At 39.3% G+C, this 21,210-nt stretch overlaps 1 protein-coding gene across 1 annotated transcript in view; it reads right to left on the minus strand.

Annotated features, from left to right (window-relative positions):
- Window positions 1-5,560: 5,560 nt before the first annotated feature.
- LOC150075451 (sorting nexin-33-like) overlaps window positions 5,561-21,210 on the minus strand; it is a 95,792-nt gene continuing 80,142 nt past the window's right edge. The window contains exons 16-17 of the mRNA XM_090388273.1: window positions 15,875-16,081; window positions 5,561-6,541 (exon numbers count right to left, since the gene is read on the minus strand). Coding sequence (XP_090244399.1) covers window positions 6,491-6,541; window positions 15,875-16,081 — 258 coding nt within the window. The 3' untranslated portion in view covers window positions 5,561-6,490. The remainder of the gene's footprint in view (window positions 6,542-15,874; window positions 16,082-21,210) is intronic.

Here is a 21,210-nt window from a genome sequence, read left to right on the forward strand (position 1 = left end):
AATTCGCGGCTTTTTTTCAACAGTGACCTGTACTTGCTAAGTAATTCCGCCGGTCTCCTACTCTTAATATCATTAGTAAAGGAAGCAAAGGAAGTATGCAAACCCCTAGCCATAATTATGAGAGCTTCTTTGGACTCAGGGGAGGTACCCATAGACTGGAGATGTGCAAATGTAACCCCAATTCACAAAGGAGGATCAAAGGCTGACACAAGTAATTATAGACCTGTTAGTTTAACTTCTGTTCCAGGTAAATTAATGGAGGCACTGGTTAAAGAAGCACTGCAGGATCATCTAGACAAGAATTCAGTTATAGCTCAGACGCAGCATGGTTTTGTTAAGGGCAGGTCTTGCCTGACCAATTTGATTGGATACTATGATGTAGTCACAAAAGAACTGGATGCAGGGAATAACTTTGATATTATATATTTGGATCTTAGAAAGGCTTTTGATACTGTTGCACATGGAAGACTGCTGCACAAATTGGAGCAGTGTGGCATTGGAGGCAAATTGCTGCTATGGATAAGGGGATGGTTGAGTGGCAGAAGACAGAGAGTGGTAATCAATGGACACTGCTCAACGTGGACTAATGTTATTAGTGGAGTTCCTCAAGGTTCAGTGTTGGGTCCATTGTTGTTTTCGGTGTTTATTAATGATATTGATGATGGGATATCAAGTTTAATGTCTAAGTTTGCAGATGATACAAAGGTTGGCAGGGTCGTTAAGGACACTACTGACGCTATGCTGCTGCAACAGGATCTGGAAAGGTTGAACAGATGGGCTGAGAGGTGGCAAATGAAGTTTAACATTGACAAATGTAAAGTACTACATATGGGTAACAGTAACCCCATAGCAATGTATCAACTCTGCGGTACTACACTGACAGTGGTGGAGAATGAAAAGGACCTGGGGGTAATTGTGCAGGCAGATATGAAGTTCTCTGAGCAGTGCAGACGAGCTGCAAGAGTAGCTCATGGTGTCTTGTCAATGATATACAGGAATTTTTCTAGCAGGGATAAGGAGGTGATTATTCCCTTGTATAAGGCAATGGTTAGGCCACATCTTGAGTACTGTATACAGGTCTGGAGGCCTCATTTCAAGAAGGATGTAGAGCTGCTGGAACGGGTACAGAGAAGGGCAACAAGATTAGTAAATGGAACAAAGGGTTGCTCTTACGAAGAAAGGCTTAAGTTTTGCAAATTACAGAGTCTGGAGACTAGGCACCGGCGAGGTGATCTGATAGAGGTGTATAAGGCTTTGAATGGTTTGAGCATGCTCAATGCCAATGGGATTCTTCATCTTTCTCAGAATAATCACCTCAGAGGGCATAAATTCAAATTGAGGAAGGACGGATGTCGGATAGATGTGCGGAAATTTGCCTTTGGCCAGCGGTTGGTTGGTTGGTGGAACCGACTTCCATCACTTGTTGTTGAAGTTGATAGCCTAAACAAATTTAAAGCTCAACTGGACAGGTATTTCGAACGAACGGAGGGGTGAAATGGGAGAGGGTTTTTTTTTTTTTTTTTTTGGCTGATGCTGAATAAGCTTGCTTTCTTGCATCATATGCCTCTACTAATGCTAATGCTAATGCTAATATAGGAATAGCAAGATTGATATTCACACGGACTGTGTATTCTGTCAAGTGGTGGTTCCCCCCAACTCCACTATTCACATGGACTATGCACTAGACAATTCATGTAGGCTATGGCAATTGATGGCCATCACAGGTACCTATGCCTACCATAAGACACAAGAAACTGCTCTTTGCATGGGCACATGAGCACTAAAATAGCACCACCATGTGAAAAGTTGCCACATGGTCTGATGAATCCTATTTCCAACTCTCATGGTGATTGGCATATCTCCATTTGGAGAAAGCAACTTGAGGCCATGACACATGGCTGTTGGTGTTCAGCAGGCTGAAAGTGGTGGTATGGTTTGTTTACAAACTGTTTTTGTGGTATGCTCCGAGTCCTCTGAGGGGAACAACTACCTTTCTGTCATTGCTGATCAAGTGCACCCATTTGCAATTAGAGTGTATCCAGACAATTCCAGCATCTATCAACAAGAAAATGCACCATATTATAATAATGCCTGGAAGGTTGATAACTGGTTTCAAGGATATGACAGTAAATTCTGTCCTTCCATGGTTAACTTACCTGATTTCAACCCAATTGGACAAGTTTGGGACCAACTGGAAAAGGACATTTGATGCTACGACCATCCACCGGGCAATGTGTGGGCATTACTGGACACAATGTACAACACATTGTGAGTAGCACTACACAGAACATCCTGCAACACCTTGTGGAGTCCATGCCAAGCTCATACACATCTTGGCATGGACTCCATGCCAAGGTGTATATGGGCATATTACAAGCAAAAGGTGGCCCCATAAGGTATTAGGTAGGTTTTGCTTATGCAAAGTCAACTCAATGCACAGTATGGTATGAGAAGCTATAGGTTGTGAAAAAATTACCCAAAAAAAAAGTTTAACCAGTTGAGGTAACAGATAAGAACTCTTAAGGTATGTGCAAGAGTTACATTGACCAATATTATCAGATAAACGCGTATCAGTATTACCCACATCCCCCCTAACTAGCAGTTTCCCTGAACCTTCAAGGTATCCTCAATAATACCGGCAAAAACTTTTGCACCACCTTTGTTTAAGTGTATCCCATCTCTACAAAACAAATTCCTTCTACCTACAAGTGTGGGCCATGCTGATAGAAATTTACCCCCTAAAGCCTTGCAGATTCCTTCAAGTCTTGAGTTAATCCACTGCTATTGAGTTAATCCACTCACACCCTTGCTACTTACCAGTAGCAAGGGTGTGAGAGAGAGAGAGAGAGAGAGAGAGAGAGAGAGAGAGAGAGAGAGAGAGAGAGAGAGAGAGAGAGAGAGAGAGAATTAAGTTTCAGTCTACTAGAGGTATGAGCGTGCTTGAAATTCATCGAAAGCTTCAAGCAAAGAATGGAACATCTTATCTGTCATGGATTTCAGTGTTTGAGGCCATGAATGTTGGAAAACTTAAGTGTACAAAACAAGGTAAAGAACTACAATCAATGCTGTATAACATCCTTCTGTTACCCTATACAAATTCAATTACATATTTTCCAATGCAAAAATTGTGTAGTTAATGAACTCATACAGTGTAACAAAAGAATAGTGAGAAAATCAGCATTAAAACTTGTGTTGGTAGTGGTGATACCATAATCTGAAACAACCTGGGATTTGGTAACTCAATGCATAATGGGTACCCAAACAGGTGTTGACAGAAAAAAGGTGATATGAATTCACATTTTATCAGATAAAAATGATTTCGAATGGAAGGGGATGTATTTTTGAATTGTATTATATAATCACTTATGAGATAATTAATCTATTGCTTTACTCCCAAAAAGATGTTCCAGTATGGAATGGAGAGAATATTCACCTCCACTGAAAAAATTCAAAAAGCATGACCTCAGCACACGGGGAGATCCCCATCATGTTTTGGGGTACTAATGGTGTGATTCATGTTAATTTCCTAGAACTATGCAGTACAATTAATGGTGTAATAAAAATTGAATGACTGGAAACATTAATTGTACAATTAATTCTACTACTGTGATTGATAAAAAACAAACATTAATTACAACCAGGTTTTCTCTCCAAAGGAATTTGTTCTACCTACGATAACTCTCCATATATATTTCTAACCTCACTTTGAATACACTGACTGAATTGGAGGGGGATGTTCTTATTCATCCTTCTTACAGTTTTGATGTTAGTTGTTATTGTTATTTTGGTTTTTAGGAGCATTAGCAACTAAGGCCATATTGCTCCGGTGCAGTGGTCATTCCCTGACGTTTCCGCATCCTCCGTATTTGGTGGTGACGGGCTTGAACCCCGGTCTAATCAAGAAGCGTGTGCTACGCACTGCTGCTCCTTCCCACCTGGTAACGGAGGCGCCTTTGATGTTAGTTATTTGGTTTTTAGGAGCATTAGCAACTAAGGCCATACTGCTCCGGGAATATGCGGTGGTCATTCCCTGACCTTTCCACATTCTCCGTATTTGATGGTGACGGGCTCGAACCCCAGTCTAATCAAGAAGCATGTGCTACGCGCTGCTGCTCCTTCCCACCTGGCTACGGAGGCTACAGTTTTGATTTGCCACACTGTGACTTCCATCTCTTTACATAGCTAGAAAAGCACTTAGGAAAAAATGTGCAGGTCAAACGACGCAAACCATTTCATTCACACCAGAAGTTAACAAAATAGAGTAGATACGCTGAAGTGTTCTGATTAGCAACTTCCAACAGGGATTCATCATAGGATGCCATATTAGCAATCAATCTATTTGTGTCATTGCAACAAAAGTACATAGTTTAATGAACCAATGAATGTCCAGGGATTGTTATTTACCAGAATGTGTTGCCTGAACTATGATGTTTGGTGGAGGTGTTGTCACTATCTGGGGATTTGATTTGTTGGACCATTGAACATCATTCCTGGAACAATGACTGGATACTGTGCATTGATATTCTGGACAATTCTGCATTTCTTACACTGTAATGTAATAGCAGTATGGGGATGGTCTTTTTCTGTTTCAACATGACAATACACTGTTATATTGCATAGCCTGTAGTGACTTGGTTTGAAGGCATTGACCTCACTGAACACCTATGGAAGGAACTGCAATGGTTTCAGGCCAACCCACCTGCAATTGGTAGCTGAACTGACTGGTGTGTGTGTGTGTGTGTGTGTGTGTGTGTGTGTGTGTGTGTGTGTGTGTGTGTGTGTGTGTGTGTGTGTGTGTGTGTGTGTGTGTGTGTGTATATATATATACAGTGATAACAAAGTATCTTTACAACTTCAAACATTTATAATAACTTTATTTTTCAGATGAGAGGAAAACATGTAACATGATAATGAGAAAAAATGCATCAAGTTTTTTTTTTTTTTTCCCATTTGTTTGCAGTCATGTTTGTGCCTTTCATAGGTGCTGCCCACAGAAGCTTCAAAACAACAGAGATTCATTAATTACAAAAATAAAAGTTTTTTTTTAGGTCATCACTATTGTTCTTTCAAAAGAGGTAGTCTTTTTTGCTCAATTTGTATATTGTCTAACAGTATATTTAAATAAATTTTCATATAAATACAAGAAAAAAATATTTTTTAAAATTATTTTTAACAAAAACATATAAAGTTATTCTATAACAGTTTCTTAATATAGTAGAGTTTAACTTAAATGAGACAGGAGTAATCATATTAATTTCCCCAATACATAATTTTATGGCATATCCACATTTTTTATCAAAAGTGAAGATCATACAAGGTTTGATCAAACGAGGTTATAATTCATGACCATATAGTAGTTACTAAAAGATTGTGAGTGGAGCTTACAATGACATCTTTTGAGCATGCATACACCAAGTTTTAACTTGTTATGAATGAATTTTGCTTTGAATGAATGAACACTTGTTTTTATCATTGTACTAAAAATTATGAAATTTGAACATTAAATTCTGTTGTAAACTTGGAAAGTCAAAAGCTCGTTAATAGTTTACAGAGATGATGGGAAAAAAAAAGTTTTCAAGTGGTTTCGAAGGTTTTGTGAGCAAAATCTTTTGCTTAAAGATGAAGAAAGCAGTTTCCCATCAAAATCCTGTAATGATCAAAATATCGATGATTATTTGATTGAATTGATGAGTGACCATTCCAGAAATTGTCAAGGAACCATTTCTTTCATTTGGTTCAGTTCAAGTCATTTTGACTAGGGATCTGGGCAGGAAGCAAGTGAGAATCAACTTTGTTTCATGCATTCTTACTTAATATTAAAGACGATATTAAGTTCTCATTTCACTGAATTGTACAAACAAGCTGTGCCTGATTCTGCATTTTTAACAAACATTATAACAGGAGATGAGACTTGGGTGTATGAATATGATACAGAGACCAACGTTCAAAGCTCCAAATGGAAAAAGGGCCAAAAAAGAGGTGCAGCAGTCAAAATCACATTCAAAGGTTATGCTGATCACATTTTTTAACAAGGGGATAGCATTATGAGAATTCACTTTGAGCAGTATCACTGTTAATGCAGCTTACGAAGAAGTTTTAAAATGATTGCGAGATATCTACCGTAAATGCCTCAAATATGGTGAACTGGCTGGCTGTTCCACCACTATGACAATGCACTGCATCACTTGCAGTCCAGCAGTCACATGGACTTGCAGTCCATGTCACTTTTAGTTATTATCAAAATTAAAATAGAACAGGAAAGGAGAATGTTTTAAGTTGATTCAAGACATCCAAACAAACATGGTAGGTTTCCTAAAAACATTCACAAAAGACTTTCAAAAATGTTTTAATTAGTGGCAGGCAGAAGGAGATTATATTGAAAAGTATTAACAGTGTAAACATTTATCATTGAATAAAATTAATTTTTTACAACATTCACTGAACTTTTTGATCAAACCTTGTATACATGAGCTGTTGTTTACCATAAGAATTACTCTGAATGCCTATATTTTGCCAAAGCCTCTTGTAATTTGTGAGTGATCTGCAAAAAAAAAAAAAAAAAAGTAAATTACATGAAATCGTTCTATGATAAAAAAAAATAAGACTGAAATTACACTCTTATGCTTAAATGAGTGGGTAAAATATTGCATTAGAAATAAAGTCATTATTTCCAAATAAGCTGAATAAGCAAATAACTATGTAGAAGATAAATTGGATACCAAAGCTAACAGTCCATCAATCAATGAAATTTAACCAAGAAAAAATCTTATTTTATGAAATCAATTTCTGATCTAATAATGTAAACCTGGAGTATCATGATATGATAAGAGATTTCACTTATATTAATACACAAGTGTATAGTTATCAAATATTAATAGCAGTTTTGAAATTTTTTATAAGCTTAAACATCCCACATGTGTAGCTAAAATTCTTTGCTTTTATGCCAAGTTGAAACCTTAAATTTCTGTTTGTAAGCTAAACCTGCAGAGAAGAACAGAAAACAGTTTTTCTCATTTCTGAAAACATTTATATTCTGACATTCATCCGATATTGTTGGTGGTTTGGTAATTTTTTAGAATATGTGTAAAACATATACTACAAAAAATATATGTACAGGCATACCTCGAATAACGAATAGGATGCGTTCCACGAAATTACTTCGTTAAGCGAAACTTCGTTTTCAGAGGTTAGCATTAGCATTAGCATTAGTAGAGGCATTTGATGCAAGAAAGCAAGCTTATGCAGCATTAGCCAAAAAAAAAAAAAAAAAAAAAACCACTTCCACTTCACCCCTCTTGTTCGTTCAAAATACCTGTCCAGCTGAGCCTTAGACTTATTTAGGCTATCAACCTCCACCACAAGGGATGGAAGTCTGTTCCACCAGCCAACCACCCGCTGGCTAAAGGCAAATTTCCGCACGTATGTCCTACATCTGTCTTTCCTCAATTTGAATTTATGCCCTCTCAGGTGATTTTTCTGAGCTAGAGGAAGAATCCCATCAGCATTGAGCATGCTTAAACCATTCAAGGCTTTATACACCTCTATCAGATCACCTCGCTGGTGCCTAGTCTCCAGACACTGTAATTTGCAAAACTTAAGCCTTTCTTCGTAAGAGCACCCCTTTGTTCCATTCACTAATCTTGTTGCCCTTCTCTGTACTCGTTCCAGCAGCTCTACATCCTTCTTGAAATGAGGCCTCCAGACCTGTATACAAGTACTCTAGGTGTGGCCTGACCATCGCCTTATACAATGGAATAATCACCTCCTTATTCCTGCTGGAAAAATTCCTGTATATCATTGACAATACTCCATGAGCTACTCTTGCAGCCCGTCTGCACTGCTCAGAGAACTTCATATCTGCCTGCACAACCACCCCCAAGTCCCTTTCATTCTCTACCACTGTCAGTGTTGTACCACAGAGTTGATACGTTGCTCTGGGGTTGCTGTTTCCCATGTGTAGTACTTTACATTTGTCAATGTTAAACTTCATTTGCCACCTCTCAGCCCATCTGCTCAACCTTTCCAGATCCTGTTGCAGCAGCATAGTGTCAGTAGTGTCCTTCACAACCCTGCCAACCTTTGTATCGTCTGCAAACTTGGACATTAAGCTTGATATACCATCATCAATATCATTTATAAATACAGAAAACAATAATGGACCCAACACTGGGCCCTGAGGGACTCCACTAATAACATCAGTCCACGATGAGCAGTGTCCATTGATTACCACTCTCTGTCTTCTCCCCCTCAACCACCCCTTTATCCATAGCAGCAATTTGCCTCCAATGTCACACTGCTCCAATTTGTGTAGCAGTCTTCCATGTGCAACAGTATCAAAAGCCTTTCTAAGATCCAAGTATATAATATCAAAGTTATTCCCTGCATCCAGTTCTTTTGTGACTGCATCATAGTATCCAATCAAGTTGGTCAGGCAAGACTTCCCCTTAACAAAACCATGCTGTGTCTGAGCTATAACTGAAGTCTTGTCTAAATGATCCTGCAGTGCTTCTTTAACGAGTGCCTCCAATAATTTTCCTGGAACAGAAGTTAAGCTCACAGGTCTATAATTACTTGTGTCAGCCTTTGATCCTCCTTTGTGAATTGGGGTCACATTTGCACATTTCCAGTCTATGGGTACCTCCCCTGAATCCAAGGAAGCTCTCATAATTATGGCTAAGGGTTTGCTTACTTCCTTTGCTGCCTCCTTTAATATAACTGGATAGATCCCATCCACCCCGGGTGCCTTTCTTGTGTTTATCTTCAACAGTTTCTCCTCCACTTTACTCCCAGTTATTTCAAGATTCCGTAGCTTACTGCTAGAGTTGAATACACCTCTGGCATTCCCCTCGCTGAATAACTCCTCATGTGTGAATGTCGATGCAAAATATTCATTTAGTTTGTTAGCTACCTGAGCAGGATCATCAACACTTGACCCATCAATATCAAGTGGACCAATCTGATTCATCCCCTTCCTTCTATAGTTTACATAAGTAAAGAACTCTTTGCTGTTTTTCTTTGCATCCCTTGCCAAGGATTTCTCGTAATCTGCCTTCGTCTGCCTAACCTCCTTTGTAACTTGGTTGCATATCAACTTGTATCTATCATAGGCTTCTGTGTCATGTGTTAATTTGTATGTATCCCATGCATTTTTCTTCTCTGCCATATGCCTCATTAGTTCATCTGGCATCCATTTTGGCCTAAACCTTGAACAATATTTCTTAGTTGGTATGTAAAGCCTATTAGCTTCCAAGATAAGTTCTTTGAATGCTTCCCATTTTGAATTTGCTGTTGGTAACATCATCAGTTGGTCACACTGTATAGAATTTAAATACTGTCTCAGTCCATCGTAGTCGCCTTTACGGAAGCAATAACCCTTCCCTTTACCCCTAATGGTAGTTACCTCTTTGAGTAAATCCCACTTCAGCACACTGTGATCACTGCGACCTAGTGGTTCATTTATCTGCAGATTCTTAATGCATGAAGAATCACTGCTGATAATCAAATCAAGAGTATTACTCCCTCTAGTTGCCTCCCGAACATGCTGATGTAGAAAACAATCATCCAATAAATCCACAAAAGCCCTGCTAGTGTGTGAGTAACCAGCCCCCAAAATCCAGTCAATATCTGGGAAATTAAAATCTCCCATTATAAGACACTCTGATTTACTGGCCCACTCTATTTCCCTGTACAGTTCCTTATTATACTCATCAGAGTCATTAGGCCTATAGCACACTTCTACTCTCAATTTTGATCTCCCAATGTTTATGTCACACCAAACTGACTCCACACTGCACTGTCCAGCGATGTCGACTGGCTTCACTTCCTTGGTTTTTATGTGTTTCTTAACTAATAGCATAACACCTCCCCCCTTCCTATCCTGTCTATCCTTTCTGTAGACGTTGTACTCCCCAAATTGCAGTTCCGCATCCCTTATATCTGTTTGACACCACGTCTCTGATATCCCAACAATATCTGCCTTCGATGTTTTGAGCAATACCTCAAATTCATCAAATTTATTTACTAAACTCCTAGCATTGGTGTACACGCAGGTATACCTGCACCTGTTTCTATTCTTAGCTACCCTAACACAACCCATGTGTTTACTTGTACCGCAATGGCTCCCAGCAGTCTCTGAAATACCATGCATCTTGTTTTTCAGGCTTCTGCTCATTCTAATAGAAGCAGTGCAAGAATCTCTTTCACCTCTGCCAGTGGCTACTGTCAATCTATTGGTCTTTGTCTCCCCCCAAGCTAGCAGTTTTCCGACCCACCTAACACTGCCTCGATAGCATCAGCAAATATTCTTGCGCCCTTTCTATTTAAGTGTATCCCATCCCTGTAGAAGCAATCTCTCCTGTTAACAAGTACAGTCCAGGCTGAAAAAAATTCTACCCCTTGAGCCTTGCACAATCTTTCCAGGGCCGAATTGATCGACAAGGCTCTCATCATATACTCCCTCCTATCGTGTCTGGGCAGAATTGCAGACACTTTCAAATTCAACCCTAATTCTCGGCTTTTGTTCAACAGTGACCTGTACTTGTTAAGTAATTCTGCCGGTCTCCTACTCTTAATATTATTAGTGCCAACGTGTACAACTATATCACCTTTTGTGCCCTTAAAAGATGATATTCGCTCTACAACGTCATCAACCTTTGCCCCTGGCAGACATACCCTGGTCCTGTTCCACCTATCTTTTTTACAAAGCATGTTCCCCGTTTCCCTGACAATAGAGTCACCAACAACTACTAGTTCCTTCGGGACCAGCGCATTCTGCCTTGGGGGTTGTCTCTGTGTCACGCGATGCCCAAGTGCAAGTTCTGGTGTTGATGTGGGCAGCTGAGAGCTTGATGGGCCCCTCAATTTAGTTTCTTCGAGGGCATCCACCCTGTCCTTCAAGCTCTCATATAGGCCCATAAGAACGCCGAGTTGTTGCCTGATATCGATACACTCCTTGCATCGCGCACACACAAAGACATCCCCCTTGGCAGTATCATGTCCCGTACCCGATTGCTCTGCAAACATCAAGCAAACAGTGCATTTTATAAGGCTGTGAGTCAGAGGACAACTGCCCCCCTCAGTTCTGCTCTGAGCCACAGCACTTCCATTAGCTTGAGGTAAAAATACTATGGCCAGAATAGGGATACGTTCCTACGTAAAGAAAATGAAAAGCTTTTTTTTCGAACAAACAAAAGTTTTATTAAATAAACAGTCAACTTACATACAAAGTGAAATCACATTTTAAAATTGATTGCTTATGCTTTTTTTTCTCTTTCATTTAACAATTGCCTATACGGAGTTATTGCATTTAACACTGATCGTAACAATAACACTTCTTCCTAAATCAGGATCATTTTCACTAAAAAAATTTAAAACGTTTTCAATGTCATTTAAGCACCTTTTTAAATCTTTGGTTGTTAACACTTTTTCGGCAGGAACTTTAACTTCGTCTTCATTATCTTTGTCTTCGTTGCTAACAAGGTTTTCTAAATCTTCCACTGAAAAACCATCATCTTCTGCATTCAATAAATTTCTAACATCCTCTTCATCGACATTTTCGAAACCTATTGATTGAGCCATCTGGATAACTTCATTTCTAATTTCTTGGATGTTATTTTCTTCTTCTAGTACAACTTCTGGCCATATTTTGCGCCAAACTCCATTTAAGCATTTCTTAGTGACTTCTTTCCAAGAACTATCAATGCTTTCAATTGCGTTTTTAATGGTTTAGTTTTTCCAAAAGGTTTTAACTGTCATTTCCTCTTTATCGTCTAGTTCAGTTAAACTGCATTTATAAGACGCAGATTATAAGCTTTAAATGATGCTATTACTCCCTGATCCAATGGTTGAATCAGGGAAGTTGTGTTTGCTGGAAGAAACACAACTTTGACAGGAATGCATGTGTCCAACGTGTTATGATCAGTAGGATGTCCCGGAGCATTGTCTAACAACAAAAGAGCTTTTTCTTCAAAGTTGTTTTTTTTGACAATACCGTTTTACTTCAGGACAAAAGTGGTTAACAAACCAATCAGTAAATAACTCCTTGGTAACCCACGCTTTTCTGTTTGCTTTCCATATTACAGGTAAATTCATTTTTATGTTACCTTTTAACGCCCTCGGATTTTCTGAATGGTAAACTAATAACAATTTTAATTTATAATCGCCAGAGGCATTTGATCCAAAGAGTAACGTTAAATGGTCTTTGGCTACTTTGAACCCAGCAGCTGATTTTTCTTCAATAGAAATGAAGCTTTTTGTTGGTAGCCGTTTCCAGAACAAACCGCTTTCATCAACATTGAACACCAAATTTGGAAAATTTTCACGTTCAATTATTTCCTTTAGTTTTTCTGGAAACTTATTTGCAGCTTCTCCTGTTAATTTTACACTATGAATCCTGGCCCGTTTTTTTTAAATTTCTCGAACCAACCACGAGAAGCCCCAAAGGTTTCCGTAATTTCTTCAGTTTGTTTAGATTTCAGGTGATTAAACTGGAATATTTTTTTTATGTTAAATGGGGCTTGAAATTGTCGACTTCGTTATATCGAAGCTTCGTTATCAGAGGTAACGTTAACCGAGGTATGCCTGTATATATATATATATATATATATGGAAAGTTTTACTGTGTTTTCCGGGAATGCCTTCATAACCATATTCAGCCTGAAACTAACTCAGAACTAAATAAAAATGTAAAAGGAAAAATTCCTGATCAAGACACCAGCAGGAATCAAACAGCTTTCTGCTGTAAGTAAAGTGATCAATTTAATAACACCATAAAGCATGCTGACATTAGACCAGGAACTTTCAATCTGCATTCTGTAGGCTATTGGTTTATTAGTTTTCCAGCAAAAATTTCATTTTGGATTTTATACTTACTAAGTTAGTTAGAATCTTTTCAGTGTCTCATACCATATTTTCAGTAAGATAAGCTTTTTTCTTGTAAAACATTTCCTGAAAGTCCCCTGCATCTTGTGGTCTAAAAGTCTACTGGGTAGATCTACTGATATATACACCGATGAGCCAAAACATTATGACCACCTGCCCAATATGATGTTGGTCCTCCATGTGCAACCAAAACTGCTTGGCATGGATGCTACAAGATTTCTAAATGTGTCTTGTGGTATCTGATACCAGCACATAACCAGCAAATCCTTTAACTCCTGTAAAGTCTGTGAGTGAGACGCCGCAGATTGGAGTTGCTGTTCCAACACAAACCACAGATGCTCGGTGAGATTGATGTCTGGAGGCAGGGAAATACCTGGAAGTCTTCCTCATGTTCCGCGAACTAGTCTCGAATAATCCGGGCGGTGTGGCATGGCACATTATTCTGCTGAAAGACTGCACCCGCCAGAGGGGAAGACCATTGCCATGAAATGGTGTACCTAGTCAGCAATGATGTTTAGGCAGGTGGTAGATGTCAGAGTGCCCGGCATATGGATGACTGGACCCAGGGTATCCCAGCAGAACATTGCCAAAAGCATGACACCACTGCCACCAGCTTGTTTTTGTCCCATAGTGCATCCAGGCACCATCACTTCCCCAGGTAAATGATGCACACGTACTTGGCCATCCACATGGTGCCACAGGAAACAGGATTCATTGGACCAGACGACCTTCTTCCAATCACTCACAGTCCAGTTTCGATGCTCGCGTGCCCATTGAAGGTGCTGTCGCGGGTGCACCATGGTTAGCATGGGCACTTGGAGCAGCCTGCAGCTACACAGCCCCATTTTCAGCAGGGTTCAATGTACTGTGTGTTGTGACACATTACTCCCATCACCAACATTCCAATTACTGGCAAGTTGCACCACAGTTGCCCTTCTGTTGCCACGTATCCCCAGGGAGAGTCTTCCTCACCTCGAGCGTCAATGAGCTGTGGTCATCCAACCTCCTTGGACCACTTTCTGTAGGTACTAACCACGGCTGACCGTGAGCATCCCACCAGCTGTGCCAATTCGGATATGCTCTGCTGACCCAGTCGTCTGGCCATTACAAATTTGGCCTTTGTCAAACTCGCTTAAGTCCGTTGCCTTTCCCACCTGAAGAACAAGAGTAACACTGATTAATGGAGCTCAGTATCAGGTGTTTTTTATACTGTGTCCCGACCCACGCATGCGCCGTAGTTCACCTGCAGTTGCTTCGATTTGCATAAAGACTCACTTGTCATAATGCTTTTGGCTCATCGGTGTATATATCCCATTTTTCTCAAATTTTTCTGTACTGATGCATTGCATATCTGAGATGATGAGTGATAATATAAGGGAAAGCTTGATTCATTGACTCTCCCCTCCCACAGTGATTCTTATGCATGCTATAGTTGACTATCACTTTTAGTAGTATGATTCTAGCTGAGCTATGTGAAAGGGATTGTGGTTTGGTAACCCATTCAGAGGACTCTATCATTATAGATGACAAAGTGGCAAAGAAAGATTGCAGCAGTACTAGAAATTAACTATTGGCAACAAAAAAAAAAAAAAAAAAAAGACAATAAATCTCCCATTTTTTGTACTGATGGCATATGTAGTATCAGTTTTCATAAGGAATACTGAACTTGCTATTCATGTTCAGTACATACTCGCAAAACACTTGGATATTTATTGCCATCAAACTTACTGCTATGTAATTAATAGGAGTTAATAGCTATCTGAACATTTGGAATTTTGCTGAATGGTACATTTATCATTTGTAGTAACCCTTATCCTAGTTTCCTCCCGGGCTTTTGCCCATATGCAGCTAGTTCTCAGCCGTGAGTTGTATCTTTAAACCTTTTTCAAAGGTTAGTATGTTAATCATATTAATAAAAAACACAAGTCACTTATTAACTCAAATAAAAATAACAATCAGGAACAGGAATGACCATTTGGCCTCACGTCAGGTATGACGTCTCCAACTCCACCACGAGTTACCATTCCCATCATGAAAAGATAGGTTACCCTATTCAGCAAACTGTACCTGGGGTTCAAAGACACCTTTGGCAAAATTGACAAACCTGCCGAATATCATTCTATCATTAAACAATTCCACCAATGCGGACCGAGAGAGAGTGAGAATCCCTCCCTCCAGCCTCACTCGGAGGTCTGAGTAATAAGGACAATAGAGCACAATGTGAAGGACAGTTTCCAGCTCTACACATGAACATAAGTCTGAGGCCATGAGTCCCAACTAGAGCAACCTTGACCTCAAGCTATGTACAGCCAGGACACAGCAGACATCCAAGCCAAACTGGAATCAAGGCCTTCCCCAGCCCACGGAGTGAACAGAGGGAATAAAGGCATATAAGTGAAGACCCTTCTCAGAATTGGTCCACTGATTTTGCCATATGACCTCCAATTCATCATTGATTCTCCTCTGCTCAGTTGTCAAATTCAAATCTACATCTGCCTCAAAGAATACCTCAGCTGAATGGTACATTCCCGTTGGCAAAGTGCACAACCTCCTGTAGCTGAGTAACAGGCTTTATCAGCTGAAGAAATGTGAAACGTGTTTATTTGTGTAGCCATTAAATATATGGACAGCTTTTTGTTAGACTCTGATCTATGGGTTAATAATATGCAATGTATGCATTAAGGTAAAAAAGCTTACTGGATTGTAAAGGTAAATGATTTCAGAATGTTTTTTATTAATATGTTCAGTTTTGTAACTGAGGACTCAGTTAAGTGTTATGTGATTCCCCCTGCTTTGGTATTGAAGGATATTTCCTATAATTTATATATATATATATATTATTTATTATTATTTTTTTTACCTGGCAAATAAAAGATTAATAATAATAATGAAGCCACATTTCAAAATAAAAAAATAAATAAATAAAAATAAAAATTTCTGACCTGGAAATGATAGAAAATAAATAAATAAAAAATATACACAGCAAATGGCAAACCTTTTGGTGGAAATCAATTTGGGCCTTCAAGAAATTTTCAAAACCCATTTTAAAGTGTTCAACTTGTTCAGTTTGGAAATGATTAATTTCTGCTAAGGTAACATAAGAAACAACATCTGTCCTTTGAGCTATTGCTGTAGCCTCAAAAGCATCAAGCTTTCCTTCATCTACAAGTTTTTCATGTTCTTCTTTCTTTACAACTGCACCCTAATAAAAAAAAAAAAAAACAGAAAATTACATGATATAAAGACTATATACTTTTGGAAATATTTGGCTACTAATATTTTGCAAGAAAATAGATATTTTATTGAGGAAATTAAATATTCTCTCACCTCTCACTACCATATTATCCTTCTGGGAATACTTTTGACAAATTTATAGAAACAGGTTGTTAATATTAGTATTAGTATTAAAATGACATAATAATGATGAGAGGAAGCAAATTTATTCAGTATCTGCCAAAAAAATTAAAAAACCCATTATATCATTCCTATAGTCAAAAAATGTCTACCTAATTTTTCCTTAAAATTTTAACAAACTCTCTGCCACAACTACCCTTGCAGGCAACTTATTCCGATGTTTCATAACATGCTACCTGAGGGCAAACTTCATAAGATCTAGTCTTCTGTTGTTCCCTAAGATTTTACAGGGATTGTGTAAAATATTATAGGGATTTTATATTGTGCCCCAGAAGAGGTTTTTGTCTCATTCATCAGTGAGAATATTCCTTCTCATTCATTTTAATTAGCATTAGTGATAGGGCATTAGAATTAGCAATTGGGCATATGATGCACAAAAGCAAGCTTATATAACATCACCAAAAAAAAAAAAAAAAGAAAAACACCCTTTGCATTTCACCCATCCATTCACTCCAAATGTTTGTCTAGTTCTGCCTTGAACTTATTTAAGTTGCTGACCTCCACTACAACAGATGAAAGTTTGTTCCAACTATCAACCACCCTCTGGCTAAAGGCAAATTTCTGCACATATATTCTACAATTGTCTTCCCTCAATTTGAATTTATGCCCCCTCAGGTGAGTAATCTGAGTAGGAGGAAGAATCCCATTCGCACTGAGCTTACTCGATCCATTCAAGGCCTTATACACCTTAATTAGATCACCTCGCACGTGCCTAGTCTCCAGACGATGCAATTTGCAGAATTTAAGCCTTTCTTGGTAACACCAACCTTATGTTCCACTCACCAATCTCGTTGAAGCAGCTATACATCTTTCCTAAAATGAGGCCTCCAGACCCTTATACAGTACTCAAGCTGTGGCCTAACCATTGCCTTATACAAGGGAACAATTACCCCCTTATCCCTGCTAGCAAAATTCCTGTATATCATTGACAAGACACCATGAGCTACTCTTGCAGCCTTTTTTGCACTGTTCAGAAAACTTCATATCTGACTCCACAATTAACCCCAGATCCTTTTCATTCTCCACTACCCTGAGTGTAGTACCACTCAGTTGATACAGTACTCTGAGATTACTGCTATCCATATGCAGTACTTTACATTTGTTAATGTTAAACTTCAGTTGCTACTTCTCAGCCCATCTGCTCGACCTTTCCAGATCCTGTTGCAGTAGCGTACTAACATTACTGTCATTGACAACCCTGCCAACCTTCATATCATCTGCAAACTTAGACATTAACCTTGATATACCTTCAACAATATCATTGATAAATACCGAAAACAACAATGGGTCCAACACCGAACCCTGGGGAACTCCACTAATAACATTAGTTCGTGTGAGTAGTGTCCATTGATAACTACTCTCTGCCTTCTCCCACTCAACCATCCTTTAATCCGTTGTAGCAACTTGTCCTTAATGCCATACTGCTCCAATTTGTACAGTAGTCTTCCATGGTATCAAAAGGTTTCCTAAAATCCAAGTATATGATATCAAAATTATTCTTTGCATCCAATTCCTTTGTGACCATATCATAATATCCAATCAAATTAATACTGTGTATAACCTCCATGCACAAGAACATGGTGGGTGACCACCCAGGTGTGAACCAACGTAAGCAGGGGTCGAGGTATGACACCCACACCACATGGGGGAATGCCACTCCTCTGTGTTACCAGGCAGTACTAGGTGGTAGATGATTCTCATCAACCGGTGCAATACCACCACTTTGTTTATTGGAGGCTTGAAGTGGTGGAACCCATGTTTAGTTTCCAGAGCTAAGTTCCGGTCAACCCTTCCCCATCACTTCCACCATGTCGTATGATTGATGACTTTTGAGGTTACAATGAACATTGTGGGAAGATCCAATCTTCCTTACATTTCAAGGGTACAGCTCTAAAATGGTGTTCACAGGCCGGCCGCTAGTTAGTAGACCAGACCGAACCTATTGGTAACTCTCTAGGAGGCTTCCGAATCAGCTAGTGTATAATCTTGCTACCTCTACTCTGCCAGATAATGACTGGAGGGAGTCTGAGTACTGTGTATGCAGGGGGGGGGGCATTGTCGAGGCCACGTTATGTTAAGGATTTAGGTATGTTCTTACCATGTGTAGGCCATATCCAAAAATTTCATTACTTCATACAGAATGTCCCACCCACTTTTTCCTACTATTGAATACACCATGAATTGTCAAACTAATAGAGTAAGCTTATCTGCAAAAAGATCTAAACCTCCCAACCACTTCCTAATTCATTTCACAAATATACATGGTCTCAATTCTAATCTCAATGATGTCCATTTCCACTTGCAGTCTGCCAAACCCATTTACTTTTTCTGACAGAATCTCAGTTATCGGTTGATTCAACTGCCCATGTCAGTTGCCCAAATTATTTGCTGTATGATTCCTTTCACCTCAAAGGTGGTAGATGTGCATATATCCGTTCCGATATTCCCTGTCAGAGAATTGGTAATTTGGAATCTCCTCTTTTCGATCTCCTCTGGCTTAAAATCTCTCTGCCTCATTGTGTTAAATTCATCTGTTGCCTCTACCGTTCTCACAACTCCACTAATCACTTGGAACTCTTTGCAACTTGACTTTCTCCAGTCCAACTTTCCTAACAGTGAGATAATTTTCCTTGGTGATTTTAATGTTCACAACTCCAGCTGGCTTCCGTTTTCTAGTCACACTGACCCAGCTGGTCGAGATGCTGAGGCTTTTGCAATTACTAATGACCTTGCACAGATTGTTCATTTACCTACAAGAATACCAGACAATCGTAACCATACAGCCAACACGCTTGAATTTTTTCTCACAAACAACCTTTCTAAGTACATGGTCAAAGGGAGAGGTCCTTTAGGCACCTCAGATCACAACTTGGTGATTGTCTCTTCTCCAATGGAGCCTTTATCTCATGGCTATTTCCAACCTCGTATTGTTTGGCATTACAAGAATGCAAAATGGGATGACCTGCGAGATTTCTTTTCTTCTTTTCCTTGGTCAGATTACTGTTTCAAAAATTCTGATGTCAACGTTTGCTCAGATCGTGTCAGTAAAATTAATCTTGCAGGAATGGAATCCTTTATCCCACACTCCACTTTAAAATCTCATCCTTTATCTAAACCTTGGTTTTCCAATAAATGTGCCAAGGCTGTTCAAGAGAAGAACATTGCATATTGCAATTGGCTTATTTCTAATTCTTCAGTTTCATTTTCTGCCTACACCAAAGCTTGCAACAATTGTAAAGCAGTTATTAATCAGTCCAAACTAGAGTTTGAACAGGCTAAGAGTAGAAAACTTGCTTCTTTCCCTAATGATAGCCGAGCATTCTGGTCTCTTGCCAAAGTTATTGGCTGCAACTTTTGCCCATCTCTACTTCCACCTCTGTCCAAACCAGATAGTTCTGTTGTCACTTCAGCCAAGGATAAAGCTGATCTGCTAGCATTCCATTTTTTTTCCAACACATGTATTAATGATCTTGGTAAAACACCTCCCACCATTATTCCCAACACGCTCCATTCAATGCCTCCTGTGGTCTTCCGTCAAAAGAATGTCAGAAGGATTTTGACGAATCTTGATGCTTTGGTTTGGTTTGGTTTGGTTTGGTAGTTGTTGGCGCATCGGCTTCTGTGGCCATATTGCACCTCCCAAGGTTTTTGCAGTACTTTGATCCAAGCCCGAGGCGGGAATCGAACCCGCGACCTTTGGGTTGCCAGGCAGGTACTTTACCCACTCGGCTAGCCCGGTCGGCTCTTGATGCTAAGAAAGCTTCAGGTCCCGATGGTATGTCTCCACTTGTTATCAAAACTTGTGCTCCTGAACTTACTCCTGTTCTTTGCCGCCTTTTTTCACTTCTTTCTTATTCCAAAGGTGTTTCCTTCTGCTTGGAAATTTGCTCATATCCAGCCAGTTCCTGAAAAGGTTGACAAATCCCTCCCATCCAATTATCATCCCATTGCAATTACTTCTACTCTTTCTAGAGTAATGGAGAAATCAATTAACTACCAACTCTTAAACTACCTAGAAACCTTCCGTCGGATCAACGATCACCAGTATGGATTCCGTCAGTGTCGATCCACTGGTGATATTCTGGCTTATGTTACCCATTTATGGACTAATTCAATGGAAAAGTTCAGTGAAACACAAGCAGTTTCTCTTGACATCTCAAAGGCTTTCGATCGTGTTTGGCATAAAGGTCTTCTAAACAAGCTTCCATCTTATGGTTTGCCAATTGTTTTTTGTAATTGGTTATCCAGTTTTCTCTCTGATCGCTCACTGAGGGTGATGGTAGGTGGCTCTCTGTCTTCTAACTTCTCCACTAATGCCGGTGTCCCCCAAGGTTCAGTTCTTTCCCCCACTCTTTTCCTCTTGTCTATTAATGACCTTCTTCCATTGACTGGAAATCCTATCCATAGTTTTGCCGATGATAGCACATTGCATTCCACTTTCCATTTTGAGAAACCTTGCCCTGCTCAATCACCTTCAACTTCTCAAAAATCTGCTACCAATTCCTTAAATGACCATTCCCCTTACCCTTGATCGCAGTTACATATTTAAGTAAATCTCACATCAGTACATTGTTATCACTGCCACCTAGTGGTTCCTTTATCTGCAGATTCTTAATACATCAAGAAACACTGCTGATAATCAGATCAAGAGTATTACTTCCTATGGTTGCTTCTCGGACATGTTTCTGACGAAAACAGTTATCCAATAAATCCACAAAAGTCTTGCTAGTATTCGAGTGACCAACCCACAAGTTCCAGTCGATATCTGTGAAGTTAAAATCCCCCATTATAACACAATCTGATTTCCTGGCAAACTCTATTTCTCTCTACACAATCGCTCATTATATTCATCAGATTCATTAGGCCTATAACACACCTACAGGATAAAGGGATTGTTGAGTGGGGGAAGACAGAGAG

This window comes from Mastigoproctus giganteus, chromosome 14 (genome assembly GCF_048544385.1).
Source record: "Mastigoproctus giganteus isolate SK-2022 chromosome 14, ASM4854438v1, whole genome shotgun sequence".
Taxonomy (NCBI): Eukaryota; Metazoa; Arthropoda; class Arachnida; order Uropygi; family Thelyphonidae; genus Mastigoproctus; species Mastigoproctus giganteus.